Raw genomic sequence first — 16662 nt, 5'->3', positions numbered from 1 at the left:
TGCTATGCAAATACCTTTCTAGTCAACACACGTGAGCTGAAAACCATGTTTTTTGCCTCTATTGATAATACAAACAAAGGCTTCTTTTGCATATTCATATTAATAAAGGTCATCTCGCCCAAAGGACGTTTGTCTTTTGTCATTTAAAAGGAGAAGCAAGGCAGAAAGCTTTTTTATTCTCCACTTCTTTCTTCCAACTCTGGCTGCAGCTGAGACATTCCACATCCAAGGTCATGTTTTTGCATTACAGCGTGAGTATGGAGGATCCAAGGTCAGAGGACTGTGCTTGCGTGGGATGGATTCGTCTGCAGACTCTGGAGGATGCCCGCTGTTTCTGATCTGATGCAGCTGTTGTTAGAAGAGTGTTTTAACTATACTTATTTCTCAAGATTTCTGTTCACATTCAGACATTATTCCTTTTTCTTCTTTTTTAGCATCAATTGTTTCATTCTTGCAGACATTCCTCCTAACTCTTCTTTTAGCTCCACCAATGAAGTTTCAGGAGTGCCTCATCTGGCCTGCTGTCTGTGTGTTCCCTTTAAGGGCTGAATTTGAAATGAGCCATGGTGGCCTTCTATCAGCCCCACAGGCTGTCTGGGCTTGGCAGGAAACCTGAAGTGTACTACCAACTGTTCATGGCTTCCCCTGCTTTGACTGTGCCATGGTGCGGGTTTAAAGGCACATACATCATGCGGATGTTTTTATATTGCCTTTTTGTTATCGCCGCACTCTTCTAACCTGATTTGTCTCGCCATTCCTCCCGTCCCTCTGCAAATGAAGTCAGCAGCATTATTGGCGGCTTCTCTGCATACTTATGAATATAAAAGTTGTATTTCCCTTTCATATGATGAATAGGGGACACTCGGTATATTTACGCTGAATTGTATGTGTTGGCTGCAGGCTTCTGACAGGATTATTTGGGATGAATGCCACGTTGCTTCACGGCGCTTTGATAGAGGGAGTATGTTTGAAATGGGATTCAAGCATTTCATGTTCTATTAAAAGGTTGCCATTCATGCACCGGCGTGTGTGTGGTACTAGGGAGGCTTTGAGATAAGAGAGACAGGAGTAGTGACTTGACGAGGTCCTGAACACATGCCTATGCAAGCTAGCCTGTGTGTGTGTGTGTGTGTGTGTGTGTGTGTGTGTGTGTGTGTGTGTGTGTGTGTGTGTGCGTGATTTATAGTAATAGTAGTAGATGTTCATAAATGGGTGTGTGGGTGTATGTGTGTAAGAGTCGGAAGGAGGGGGTAAAAAGATGGCAGAGATATGGCTGAGAGGAGGATCACAGACACCTGTGTGTGTGTTACTACCATCAGCATAATCAACTCAGTGATCTCATACTGATGTTTGTGTGAGAGTGAGAGGGAGCCAGACAGACAGACATAGACAGAGAGAGAGAGAGAGAGAGAGAGAGAGAGAGAGAGAGAGAGAGAGAAATGACTGATTGACATCGAATAGAGACACAACTCACCCCTTCTCAATCCCCATATCTTAGCTACCATTGCAACATTATTCAAAATTTCAGCCTTATATATTTATGCACTTAAAATGAGATGCTAACTAGCATAATGCATACCTGCGTTTGGTAATATTATGGTAGGTCATAAAGTCATATTCAGATGATTTTGGTAGAATCCCTTGAGCTCAGTCCTTTTTTAATCGATGAAATCAGGATTTATTAGGGCCCTTTTCTACTAAAGGAAATCAAAGAAACTCCTTGAGAACTGAATTTTTAGTAATGATGGTGATAATGATAATGATGATGATGATGATGATGACAATGTTGATGAAGACCCTGATTTTGTGGGGGAAGAAGGGCCTCAGAAGCCCTTCTGCTTTCAGTGTCCAGAGACACACCACCTCCCACACTTGGAGTTATAACACACATACGCACAAACTAGCATGCTGCTGCATTTTTCCGTGGAGACGAGTGGGAGTGTTTTCTCTGTGTTTGTTTCTCTCTTCTAAAAGAGTATTAATAGCTTCAAAAAAGGGGCTGTGTTCCAGATGAAAGCGGTTCCATTAAGGGTGTTTTGTTTTCTTTGGGAACACCCCACATACACCCACACATGTTAAATTTTTTACCGGGAGGTATAGATCTCTGTGTATAATCCCAGCTGCTCATCCCTCCCCCTCAGTCTCTTTTACTAATTGGGTTATTTAAGCATAATTGTTTAATTGAAAGGGTTGCCAGATCCTGAAAAAGACATGGGCAGGAAATTCATTGCAGACTGCTGAGGTCGATGACTGCTTCACGTAGTTGCCAGATCCTATTTACCACATGTAGAATCTCTTCAGTGTAGATGAGAGTGCGTCTTAAAATGGCCTGGTGTATAGATGACACTGAACACACTGGACAGTTCATAAGACATGAGAGATCTAGAGCTCACAGATCCATATCTGGCTAGTTCCATCTGGCACTCAAATTCAGAGTGAAGTGATGAAATGGCTTTGCCCGATGCCGCTTCTCTCGATGCCGCTGACTTAGATGTATGTGGATATGTCTTCATCTTCTCGTTGCACATCAAATCTGACAGTACCGTGGTATAATTAATGAATTTGTGATTAGAATATGATAATATCAGAGTCTCCTAGGTTTACTGAAGGCAGAAGTTAAACAACACTAAGAAGTCTCAGTTACGAATTGCTTTGAGAACCTTGAATTCTGGTCTGGTTAGCAGAAAACAACTGAGTAAAAAGTTTGTGAGCCCTTTGGAATTATCTGGATTTGTGCAAAAATTGTCCTAAAATATAATATGGCATACATGTAAGTAATAAATGAAGTCTTATATAACAAGCTAAATACATTTTGAAGTTCTTTAAAGTAAGAAAAAATACCTTAAAGAATCAAAGACATTGTTGATTCTGTCTTTCCAAAAAAACCCCACAAAAAACCCTCATATACATTACATAACCTACTTTACATGACAGAAGTCTATACAGTATATACAGTATATACAACAGGAAGCAGTATGACCTGATAAGTGTGATATGGCCTGACCAAAAGGGATTTCAAAGGACATCAGGAGAAAGTTATTGTCTACCATCAGGTTAATTTCAGCAGATAGTTCTCGCATTCAGTATCATTATTCATCTTCTTTGAAGGAGTGTGATAGAGTATGAATCCTTTAAAGATCAGTGCAAGAGTTTGCTGTAGAATTCTCAAACAAGTGATAAATAACCCTAGGTTGCCTCTTAGGATCTACAAACATATCTTAGACATGATACTGCCTGTATTCAAGCATCTAACATCATAAAATAGACACTGATCAAAAGTAGCGTTCATGAAAAATGACCACAGAGAAAGCTACAGGAAGAATGTTTTGTGAACAAATGAGAGAAATTAGAATTTTTTGGTAAAAAAAAGCAATGTTATATTTGGAGAAAACAAAACACAAAATAGGTTCATCCCAACTGTGAAGCATGTTGGAGGAATATTATTGGTTTGGCTGCTTAGATGCCAGAGGCTCTGGGAAGCTTGCTGTCAGAGAAATTAGATCTGTATAATATGGACAAAAATAGCAAGTATGATCAATACATTTGTATTAGGGTATTCAGCTGCAGGTTATCAAGGCATCAGTCTGTTCTATTCAAGTTTTGTTTTGTTTTTTTAACCAAGGAATGGTCCAAAATACTTATATGCATGAATCTACAGAAAGCTTTTGGCTTAGGGAGGGTTTATTAGTTACTAAACGAAAGGGTTAAATAAAAGGGTACTCTAGAGCTTTGTGTGTTTGTGGGTGTATTTGTGTGTCTGTATGTGTATGTGTGTGCAAAGCAAAGATAGAGAGATTACGTTGTTCTAAGCAATTAATTTCTTAATAGTATTGGACATTAAAATATGAAGCTTGAGCCTGTCCTTTCTGAGATATGTCAGATTTATTAGGCCACTTATTAAAAGAGAGTCAACAATTTTGTTTGAGTGCTGTTAAAGATAAGTTGTACTAGGTGTGCTTATGAATGGGTTGCCAGTTGTGCGTCCGGAGAACAAGTTGCCAAATGCGTATGAATCTGTTTAAAACCCTGTCTTTGTTTTGATTAGTCCCTGTCTTTCAGAACTGACATTCCTCATGTAGGACAGCTCATCCCACTGCCATGGTTCTCTGCATACAAGCATTTTCGCATTGCCAGAAGTCTAAATTTAAGATGTATTCACAACATTTAGACATAGCCATCATAAAAGAGAGGGAGCTCCAAAAAAAATCCAACAACCGTTATTAACTGTTGCCTTACTTTAATATTTTCTATTTTCATTTTTTTCTATAGTCAAGAACTGTTGGATTTGAAAGTTTTCCTTTTTTTATTTCTTTAGGACATGTTTTTATAATCATCCCCCAGGCATTGTGACAGTTTGATTACAAACAAAGAAACACTTTGTACAAAAGAAGAGCCTTCACAAGTCACATGGTACTGCCTGTAAGCATAGATGTGATCTGTCATTTATTGTTATTGGCTTTTCCCCCATCTATTCTCTTTTTAAAAATGTCTTTCTTTTCGAGCTTTCAACTGCCCAAACCTCTGTCATAAAATGAAAGGTTTTTTTGTCCAAAAACCAAACTTTGACTGACTTAGTATCTTAAAGTATCTTGACTTAAGATATGACACTCCCATTCCCCTAGTTCATTTCAGACATATTCTTTGCTATAGAAGCCATATAGTTTTATCCATAAAGTCTCTCTTATGTTCCTAGATGGTCTGAGTTATTGTGTGGCACATTTTTTTTCTGTCACAGTAAATGGGTTGGCTTGGGTTGGAGAGACAAACGTGACTTTATACCGTTTGTGGCTATAATTGAACATGCAGCCTGACTGGCAAGACAAACACACCTGCCTATGAGAAGAATCAGATTAGTATACACCCGACCAAAAACACATCTTCCCATACAATGCAAAGCATTACTACTTACTGCTACTTGTGATCCACAGGTTGCTTTAAAGAATGCTATGTATTCACATTTGAATATATCCTATATTGAAGTGGTTTGATTTAAGCAAGTGCACTGAGTGGATGCAATTTAACAAGGTTTTAAGGTGGTAGATATATGCGTGTGGGTGTGTGTGTGTGTGTGTGTGTGCGCGTGCATGTGTGTGATTGAGATTGAGAGAGACCATGTTGTTGTGACTATATTTGATGTGATTTTAGGGCCTGGCAGAAGGACAGACAGCCCCATGGGAAACAGCCAAGAAAGATGAGAACCGGAACAAGAATCGCTATGGCAACATCATTGCTTGTGAGTACCGAAAAAACATAAAAGTGCTTGTTTAGAAACTTTTTTCCCCTGTAGACCAGTAACTGTAAAACACTAGGTGACTCTAAGAAATAAGATAATACACATTTGGTTTATTTTTGACTTGCTCTGACAGCATGTATACACATCTTTAGTGACCAGCACTTAAGCAATAATTGAATATTACTTAAGTGTCAATTAAGAACTTTGTTACTAATGGTAATTAAAACTAGTAGTGGAAATTTGTCTTTATGCAAATGTTTTCCTCAATGTTACTAGAACAGTTGGTAAGTACCTTCATCTCAGGATTAGATTATACACCAGAGTTGATTACTGAGCGTACAGTGTAAAAATGTTTTCATGGTTTCATGTGTTCATGGTTAAACTGAGAAGTCAAAAAACAACCACATGCATTCACAAAAAACAATATTAGGATTAATTAGAATAAATTAAAGGCCTGATGGAGGATTATGAGAAAAAAATACCAATGTTGCAAGTTTCTTTGCTTCACATGCTTTGGGCAGTTGTGGATTGAAGCTACCTTGTCATGAATACTATACAACTAAATTGAAAAGCATTTGCAGCCAAGTACTAAATGTGACAGTTTCATTTATGTTGAATGACATTTATTTGCATGAAAAAAGCTATTTTTCATTATTTCATTTTTTCTCATTTTTATTATTTCATTATTTCAACTTGAATGTGCATGAGTTTGGAGGTGGAGTTTGGAGTCAAAACAACAATTGGAGTCAAAACAACAAAATGGTTTCACTATTCAATTATATTTGGACTTCAAATCTGTAATTAAATGTATTACCATATGAATAAAGCTACATATTTATATTTGCTCTAATTACTAGGGTTAGTAGAATAACTGCTTTTGTTAGGAGTGCAAACTGTTATATGTGAAGATATTATTTTTGCTTTTATTAAAGGTTTTTCTGTAACTACTAAGACATTCTTAAGGCCAAAAGACTTGAAACACTGGGCCAAATGAAATAGCTTGTCACTCATTGATTTCCAATTGGTATTATGATGAATTTCCTATCATTAAACCTCCTTCATTATAAATATGGGAAATGACAACTGTCCATCTTACTGTATGGTGGAGTAAAAGTTCATTTTCATACAAAATTGCTTAAAATGAAAGAAGTGTGTTAAGTTTATTTAATGAGAGTTCCCAAGGGCCATCACCAATGAGCAGTATAATGTTCTTTAGTCAGAGATAAAGAACACAATACATATGGAAAATGTATGCAGCAGAGGTTTTTGTCGTCCTCAGTGTTCAGAACTTGTAAAAGCAATACAATGCAGATCCTTTAAAGAATTAAAATGGTTGTGCTTTAACTTGAGATTAAAAAAAATGACCCAGGTGACCAGATATATCTATATATGTTTCCTTCACATTCCTGTACAGGTTAGAAAAACTAGGTAAGACTTGTCATTTCAATGTGAAGTCTTAGGTATTGTATCTAAGTAGCCTGTATGTTATTCTTGTCCACTGTGTTAGAGTGTTATCAGAACCAAAAGTGATGGTGGAAACCCGAGCCACTGCAGCTACCATGTCATGAATACTATGAATAACTAAATTATCAGTCATTTCTCTTAATCTCTCTGCACTGCCATCTATTTTGTTTTGCTTGGTTATATATTCAAAGTTATCAGTGCAGAGTGGGGATCGCGAGCCAGAACAACACACCTGCATGCGTGCATGTGTGTGTGCGTGTGCAAAACACTGATGCATTCTGTGATTACCTCTGACAATTTATAAGAGAGGTAAAATGGTGAGCGGTTTCGATTAGAGGCACCTGTCCCATCATGCTGCTTCCTGCAGTACGCTGGAGCAGGCCGTGTCAAGCATAAATCCTCCATATGGTCATCTATAATTCAGGAGACCGCACACCCAAAATAAACAGTGTTATTGGCAAACATTTACATATCACAGAGATGGGAGAGTGGGAGCCAGGGAGAGGGGGAGAGAGAGAGAGAGAGAGAGAGAGAGAGAGAGAGAGGGGGAGGGAGCAAAGTGAACACACAGCAGTTCTACCCACACTAACTATCCAAAAAAAAAATCTCTTTTTCTCATTCTCCCTCTGTTCTTCACAGCCTGTCATTTTTCATACCTTGCCTAGAAAGGTCCCTTGTAAGTTTATTTTGCAATTAGGCATATGTGTATATGTAGGGGGGATTCAGTCTGTTATCTCGGTGAGCACAGCAACAGGGAGCGGGTAACAAAGCCCCCTTGATTGGCTGAGAGACCGCTTGGACAGATGTATGTTGCTCGGTTTGTTTAGGTTTGATTGCAAGAGAGGTTGGAAGCCAGTCTGCACGCTCCACTGGCAGTGGGATGATAGCATTGCGGGGACTATGGTGTGTGTAGGCTAGACAGTGAACAGAAGGTTGGGAGGATGGGGTCGACAGCACAAATAAAAAAGGAACATACAGCGACAAAGTGCCAGTGAGACAGAGAAAGGAGAGGAGAGAAAGAGCTGATGAAAGAAAGTCAGAATCCAAGAAAGTTTAGCAGAGTGCAAAAAAAAAAAATCGTTTATCCTTTTCTTATCCTCTTTGTTGTTGTCTGAGGCACGTGGTAATCATGGTTCAGCATTTTAAACAGAGCAAGCCATATTTGCCTATAGGGAGGCTTACCTCTGAATATGAGAACTGGAGAACTAATGGCTTGATTTTTAGATGTATCTATTTTACAGGAGATAGTCCAAGGATTCCTGCATGCGTATGCAGAGTCATGTGTGCAGTTGTTAGTAAACCCTCAGCTGAATAGCAACTTTCTTGGCACAATTGCTCCACTTTACCATGGTGGGTAAGGTGATGCACAGTGCATGATGCAATTTCTCTCCCAGTGAAACCAATAGCCCTGAACTGCTCATTGACCACCATAGAATACAAGCTAGCTCCTGCTGCGAAAACAATACACCCCAGTTCATTCCCCTAGCTGCCAATCATTCTGGCATATTAGCATATCCGTTGTCTTATGCATGTGAGGTCAGAGTAGGCAAGGTAAGGCTGTTCATCTTCATTGGGAAGAGCTTAAGGATTGAACTTTTGAAGTGTATCTGCCTCTTTCAGTTGTGTGTGCCTGCATGTGTATGTGTGTGTGGTGTGTGTGTGTGTGTGTGTGTGTGTGTGTGTGTGTGTGTGTGTGTGTGTGAGTGTGTGTATGTGTGTGTGTGTGTGTGGTGTTTGTATAAGCAGCCTCTCTCTGCAAACCTTTTAAGCACTAACTGACATCTATTCCGCTCACGTAGTTTTAGAATCTTCAGAGGTTCCCCTGAAGTTAATGATAATAAAAAAAAATCTCCCACTGACGTATTGACCAAAGCTTGACTATTAGCATTCTGACTCCATCTTCAGCAACCTGTGTTTCCTTCCTTTATTATTCTTAGCCCAGTGTAGTATCTTAACACCCTGGACTAAGCTTATGTGATATATTTCATTTGTTTCACAAATGCAAATGAGTGGACAAATTGAACATCAGTCATATTTTAATCTAAGCAGTAGAATTTATCATCTATCAGACATATTCTTACACTATAGAGTTCTTACACTATGCACCTTATCTGTTTACATGACATAGGCTTGATTCTGTCCATAGTGAGATCCAAACACCATATCTGGAACCTATAATGCTTCATTAGGCAGGGAGGCAAGTGCACGGTTTGGTTCACAGGAGTGGAATCCAACTCATCCTTCATTCATTTTATCAAGTTCACCAAATCATTTCATTAATTCAAGAGAAAGGGATTTGCAATATGCTCTCCCTTATTTGCAATAGGATGGCTAAAATCATAACTGTTTGTACGTAAATGTATGATGTAATGGATCACTGGGCAGACAGTTCCCATATACAGACTTCTCCTATATGCAACAAAGCAAATGACAAAATTATATGATAGGCATCCAAGCAGTGCAGTCTAATGAACAGAACAATATACTACTATGAAAATGAATAAAATCAGCAAAGCATTTCATGGTTCATTCAGCATGACTGAAGCTGGAACAGTCTGGTGGCTAGTTTTCTAATGCTTATGGCAGGTCCCCACAGGGATGATCATTTTTGATCATTTTGTGTCCTGGATCTCACTTTATTGGACAGGTTTTATTATAGCACTAGCATGCCGATTTATCCAATCAGTATAATGGTGATTGAGCTCCTGAGTTCTCATAGTTGTCAGTATAGCCTGACCATGCTGAGTTGCAGTTATTTCATACCAGATTATGTCTAATGTTGTGTTTTGCATTCAGTGAGACACTGGTGAGAGATCTATGGTAGTTAGTGGCCTTTACTAACACAGATAATTCCATTACTGTCACACATGAAATGGAGAACAGTTAATACAAAACAATAATCTGATATTCAACTGTGCACTGAATTGGCCCATAGGACCCTCTTGTACCACAAACCAACTTCTACTTCAACTGTTCACTTTTTTTTTTTTTTGAGTGCACTGCAGATGAACTCCCAGAGACTAATCCCATTCAGATTAAAATGAGACACATCGAATCAGAAGAATGTCAAGCCTCAAACACTTCTGGTAGCTCTGAAGAGTCACTCTGCTTCTCTCAGGTAGTCTTTAGGGACAAAATGGCTAATCTTCAAGGGGATGGAACAGGATTAAACTGGATTAACTCCTGAAATGCTTCTCTGTCATGCCACAAACAGTATGCAACAGCACTTGGTGAATCTGACAGCACATTTCCCTCTAAAATGGGATTTAATAAGCTATTTAGGTGTAAAATGCATGGCAAGTTGCTGACAGTGTGGTGTAACTGTTTATTAGGTCAGTAAGATGGCCACTGTGTTGCAGTGATTAATCGTCTTGGGGAGGGGGCTCTGGCTTGGCTGTAAATTAAAGCATTTGTTTTTTAAACATCTTGATGGCTAAGTGTGTCCTCTTTTTATGTTGATGTTAACATTTTATTACAGCTTTATGTTTTTTAAAAATTAGATGCTAGGTATTAGAAGCACTTCCTTTAACATTGTGGCTAGTGAAACAAAGAGCTCTCCAGGAATCCATCCATCCAGGAATTCATCCTTTCAGGAATGCATCCATCCAAGAATACTTCCATCCAGGAATCTATCTATCCAGGAATCCATCCATCCAGGAATTTAACCACCCATCTATCCTTCTTTTGTCACTCATACTTATTAATTGCTCTGCTTTTCTCTTTAGCATGTTTACATCCTGTTGTCATTTATCTGTTGCTTTAACACTGCATTGGGTTTGTCCTAGTAAAACCAATCTAAATCTGGCAGGCCTTGATAATTGTGTCGTTTCGAGAATAGTATTGGAAATAATAAACTGCATGCTGAGGACAGGCCAGTCTCAGCATTTTTGATCTCTCAAGATTCCCAGATTATTCTGCTTCCTTTAGAGCAGGGATATCCGTCTGGGGACATAGCATGGCCACAGCACTGCCAAACCTGACTCACATCAACTCAGGCCCTGGGGATTTACCATCGTGATGGGTTTATGTCCAATACACCTGGATGTAATATTCAGATACTACTAAAGGCCTTGATTAACTGGATCGTGCACATTAGATTAGAGTTGGAGCTGAACTCAAGCCTGCAGTGCAATAGATTCCCCTGGATTTGAGCACCTCTGTCCTAGATGGTACATAAGAACTGTCACAGGCTTACTGATGGAGAATGATCACAGTGAAGCAAGTCTCAGCCCAGATCCCTGTTTTTTTGGCCTTTTCTATGGGGAGGAGTGCACTACTGTGCATTTTGCTGCAACGGCTGGCTTTGATGGTGTTTAATTACTTGTGTCTCTTCCGTTTCCTCTTTCATTCTCTCTTTTCTCCACTCGATTCACTCACTCTTCCCTTTCACGGCACCAAGGACAGCAGACAGATGAGAATCTGGACAAGTACATTGGAATGAACTGAGAGAGAGCGACAGAGAGAGATTCAGAGAGATCTCTCAAATGAAGGACAGTGTTTGTGTGTTTTTGAAGAGGAAAAAAGTGTGTGTGGGTGTATGGTTCTATGTATATGAGTAGGTAGGTGTGGGAGAGAGGGAGAAAGATGAGGCAGAGTTGCCTGCTGCCACAGAGCGTAAAACGACTGGGGGTTGACGTGCCTCGACACCCCATTTGCATTCTTGCCGCGATCAAAGTGAACTGCCACGCTTGTGTGCGGAGCAAGTGTCAGACTTATCCTTTTACCCAACCTCTCATCACCCTCTCCTCTCTCTCCTTCTCCCTGCCCTCTCCTGAAGATCTTCTATAATTACCAGAAAGAGACACTGCACCCTTGGGGCTGGAAAGAACTCCAGGTGCCCCATGCTAATGGTTGGCATGCCAAATGTGCTTTCGTTAAGCGAAGATGACTGCAACCAGAGCAATTCAAACACTTAGCTGCTAGAGGTTCATTCCAGTGTTCTGCTGTTGGTGATGATTGCTTGTGGCAAGATGGCTGTGGAGGAGGGCCCCATTTCTGTCCTCATCCCGTGTCTCATCTCATGAAGCATCCCACTACTTTAATACTAATCAGGGATCATATTTCTTTTGGATTCGACCAGAGTTGTCTATTATGTATTAAAAGTAACTGAACCAGGAACTGAAACCTTTCTCTCAGGCCTAACCAGAAATTACAACATTGCTCAAGGCTTTATGAAACACAAGATAGACTTTCTAAAGTCTTTTAGGTAGCAAAAACACTTAAGGAAAGTTTTAATTCAGTCTGACATACTTTTTTATGTATTCAGGACCGAAGGATTATATTATACATTGTGAATCTTTAACTACGGCTTTCCTATTTTACCTGAAGGAAATGGATTGAAGATAACCAGTTTGATTGGTTTTTAGAAAAAATAACATCTTACAATGCCTAATCTTCCCTCCTACCCTAAGAGTATTTCTTCCCTGACACATGGTTTGAGGAGTCAGTTCTTCCATTTCCTGGGTTTATCACTGTGTGCTGCCCTGTAAAGTGTAAGTGTAACTTTAGACTGGCTCTTCTGGGAATATTTGACCCCACAGATGATCACACACGGGTGAGGCTGCAACTGTTGGATGGAGACCCCCACTCAGATTACATCAATGCCAACTACATAGATGTGAGTATCTTATGTACAGAATACTATGTAAATGACTGAAATTCTAATCCCATGTGGTCTATATTACATACACAATATACTATTAGAACCTAGCTGTCTGATTTTTAACTGTGGTGATGAGTTAAATGAACCTGGTACCCAGCACTATTTAAGCACAAGAGTGTAAACGAGTGAGGTGTAATATTTTTTAAGGATATTTTATTCAAAAGGTTCTTAAAAGCTAAAATCCTGCCATATAGCATGCTAAAAATATATTTATAAAATGAGTCACACTGGTTACAATAACCAATGAAGGTCATAATAAACAGTTGGGTATTTATATACACACTGATAAGGAAAGGACACAGAAGAATGCAGGGAACATCTCTAATGGGTGGGGGACGTGGCAACAAGTGGGAACAGGGAAGTAAACAAAGGGCACATGGAGACACACTAACATGAGGTGAAACAAACACAAATCCACATGGACATTAAGGAGCATAGCATTGCACATACATTGGCTATGTTTGAAATAACTTATGGCACACTGTATACTGCATACTGAACCCTGTAGTAGTATGCATTGTAGTAACCATGAGGTGACAAATGCTGGCCATACTAAGAGTTCATGTGAACATATGAAGGTTCCACCCACTTGCAAAAGATTTCCCACCACCATTGCAGGCAGGAGTCAGTACACTACGAAGATAGCTTTGGTCACATACTGGATATTTGGCCAGAATAGTACATCATTCGGGTATCTTTTACATACTGGAAAAATACATTTTGGTTGAGACATACAGCATACTTATTTATGGCACAATCAGTACACGAATAGTATGTAGTAGGCTATTTCGAAAGCAGCACTTGCAACTGTGTAGTCAAGTTAGAAGATAGTACTTTTAAAGCTGCGTTTGGTAGGAATTCCATGAAAAATGCAACAAAGAAAAGGGAATAAGCTCACTGCTTCTAGAGTCAATAGATCCCACTTTTCATATTATAAGGTTCAGTGGAAGATGTGTATTACTGCAGCACATTAAGTAACTTGATATGACCTTTTAATTTGAGCACTGTGCTGCACAGTGTCCTCCAGCCACTCTGGAGACTCCACCTAGTCTCCTGCTCTGCTGATTGGTCCTCTATGACCTTGGCACCACTTCTTATTGAGCATCCACATATATTTTTTAGGGGCACCTCATTAGTTTCTATCTCCACTCTCTGAACTTTTTTTGTTTTGTTGTTGTTGTTTTTCTTTTTTATTCTGAGTGCCTTTATGGATTGTGATTCTTGGATTAGTTCAAATAAACACAATCTGCACAAGCATACTGCCAACTTGCCACAACTACAGTGTCTTGGCCAAATGCAGTCCTCACGCTTTGGTATGTATTGCTAGGTTGTCTAATGTTTCTAGGAAAAGCTAAGCAAAACCATGCTTAGGTTTCTTATGTGTTGATATTTGCCCTCATTTTGTGAAATTAATCAAATTAGCCTAATGTCATGCTGTCACACATTAGTGAACTCCATGCAGTTCTTTATGTAAATGATTGAATAGTGGACTTGCTATGCTGAGGAGGCAGAGCAGGATGCGGGTCAAGTTGTGGAACACAGAACATATGTTTATTATTACACACCAATGACAATGTAGCTCACAGGCTATCACGGTCAAACATCCACAACATTTACACTTAAACACGAAACTTATATACATGCACACTAATGATACACAACAAGGAGCAGGTGTGAAACACAGGGAGGACGTGGCCATACAGAGGAACAAACACACACACACACATACACACACACACACACACACACAGGGAGACGTTGTGGAGGAGGGGCCGTACCGTGATACAGCCCCTCCCCAACGGCACGACTCCTGGTGTGCCAGTCTATCGGGCCAAATGGCGAGGCCGGAGGACCAAGCAACCTAACAAGGGCCAGCATGAGCAGGACAGAGGACAGGAAGACAGGGACCAGGATGACAACAGACACAGGGACAGACACACTGAAGAGCACAGGCACTGACACAAAGGGGGACAAAGCAACTGGCATAGTAATTGATTCAGGGATAGGTACGGTGATTGGGACAGGTACATGAACAGGCCTATGTAAAGAAGTATTAAACAGTCTGGGGAAGGTAGCAGGGGCCCCAGTCAGTCCTCCTGTCATTGGCTGGGTTGGAGTCCTCCCCGGCTGGATGGGATCCTCCTTCGCTGGTTTGTGTGGTGGCGGCTGGTCCTGCTTCAGCGCATGCACACGTATATCCGGAGGCACACCAGCTGGTTTGTCTGTTTTGGGAGCAGGCACTGGTGACACTGCCTTCTTGCCTTTACAAGGCTTAGGCGTATACGCTTGAGCTCTGGGGCTGTGAGTATTCGCAGAGGGAGTGTCCTCATCGGATGACGACACCTCCTTGCAAGCCCCACTGGCAGCCTGCTTGTTCCGGAACGGTGCCTCTTGGGCGGAGCCTCAGGTGGTACCTTGGATATCGGAGGCCCTTCACTCTCGGAATCCGCCGACACGGTGTCCATCACCAAGGGAGAATCCCTATGGATGACCTCCTCCACCTCCATCACCAGATTCTCCACCTGATCAAGTCCTCCAAGTCCGATCGGAAGCTGTCATCGGTATACTCCGATCAGAAACTGAAGTCGGTATAGCCCTCCCTTCATACTCCCCATAGCTGTCCCAGTAAGGTCCCAGTAAGGGTAATAGGAGCCTGCAGAGTCCAGACCTGGATAGTGGTCTTCCTCGTACCAGTTCTTATAGTCTGTCGGGGACCTGTAGCACTCCGTACTCTGCCCATGAACTACACCCAGGGCCCCCCCAAAGTTTTCCAGGAGCACTCTCCATTGTTTGGGAGGACGGGCCGTACCATGACAGGCCCAGCTAGGATAGTATGGCAGTTTTTATTAATTTCTCAGTTCTCTACTGAAATTTACAGTCAGAGACAGATGTACACATACTTTTCCCCCTTTGCTTTCTCTTTCGCGCTCTTTCTCCAGTGCCTCACTTACAGATGTGTGCTTTGGAAGTGACTGCACCAGTGGATCAGGCTACTCTGTTCTCTGGTCATTATCACAACTTGATTGTCGTTGAACAGTCAACCGCAGATTTGTAAACCTTTCTTACTAATACACTATATTCACTATTCCTGTATTTCTTCTGCATAAAACTATTCTACCCCATGATCTAACCACTATATTGACACTGTCAGTATGATTGTGGCTCATTCTGGTTCATAATGATTATTATCAATATCACAGTGGTGGCAAATCGTTGTGATTTTATCACATTGGGTTCGCTGTAGATGTAATAGTGACTTTCATCACTAGATCTATAAACATGTTACTTGGTGTCATTCCCACGAATAAAACAATTACTGGGTCTATTTAATGGTGTGCAGGGGGTTTCTAGTCGTAATATTGATCAGTGTGTTCAAAGCTCTCTAGTATAAGGGTGCCAAGTAAGAGTTATCATTAATGTGTTTCTCAGTAACCCAAACACACATAAATGTTACAACAGGTGACAATTAGATGCTACTACAAGTCACATGCACAAGTCATGATGCAATGTCATTCACATAACTCGATGCTTTCAAACAGTTGCATACAAAATGAACTGGCATGTTTGACTGTCCAGGTATTCAGGTTGGGACACTTCCCAATTCTTTTCTTGTAGTGCAAGTGCAGCATGGCTAATTTGTTCTTTTATTTGTCTTGTAGGGTTATCACAGGCCGAGGCATTACATTGCTACACAAGGTAATTAAAGCAGGTGTAACAGAAGCACAAAATACCTTGTAACCATTTTTACACAAGGAGGATCAATTTGATGGCAACACTCAATCCTAGATTATGCTACAGAAGCAGTGTTAATGCTACAACCCGAAGCCTTGACATAATTGTTAAGCTTTCCATCTAATTGATCGTGGGTGTTTACAGGATGGAGATGGCTTGATATGGTGCTAAATTTGTCCCTTCTCTCCTCCAATAGGCCCTATGCAGGAGACGGTAAGGGATTTCTGGAGGATGATTTGGCAAGAGAACTCTGCCAGCATTGTCATGGTAACCAACCTCGTGGAAGTGGGCAGGGTATGTTTTTCAGAGATACGTAAACTTCAAATGTAAATCTTAGGGTATATATCGCTACATGCCTACAAATAATTGCAGACCACATAAAACATATTTTGTGCAGTTTGCTCATAAATTTATTAATGATTAAGTATATCATTATTAAATTAGACTCCAGTAAACTGATACTTTCAGCCACAGACTTATTTGCTGTGTAAACGAGACACTGTTCCCAGCTTGAGCTATCTGCTCCGGCGGTACGCATAAAAGCCTTGTGTGTTGTGTTCCGCTCAAGCGT

General features: G+C 40.5%; 1 protein-coding gene across 9 annotated transcripts in view; it reads left to right on the top strand.

Annotated features, from left to right (window-relative positions):
* ptprt (protein tyrosine phosphatase receptor type T) overlaps positions 1–16662 on the top strand; it is a 199195-nt gene that overhangs the window by 164534 nt on the left and 17999 nt on the right. For all 9 annotated transcript variants that reach the window (XM_035524516.2, XM_081717582.1, XM_081717581.1 and 6 more), the window contains 4 exons: positions 5146–5233; positions 12238–12314; positions 16019–16055; positions 16288–16385. In XM_035524516.2, the coding sequence (XP_035380409.1) occupies positions 5146–5233; positions 12238–12314; positions 16019–16055; positions 16288–16385 (300 nt within the window). The remainder of the gene's footprint in view (positions 1–5145; positions 5234–12237; positions 12315–16018; positions 16056–16287; positions 16386–16662) is intronic.

The sequence above is a fragment of the Electrophorus electricus genome, chromosome 7 (genome assembly GCF_041902795.1).
Source record: "Electrophorus electricus isolate QZ-2024a chromosome 7, ASM4190279v1, whole genome shotgun sequence".
Classification (NCBI taxonomy): Eukaryota; Metazoa; Chordata; class Actinopteri; order Gymnotiformes; family Gymnotidae; genus Electrophorus; species Electrophorus electricus.
Note: the sequence above shows the minus strand (reverse complement) of the source record. Positions and strands in the feature narration are given on the sequence as shown.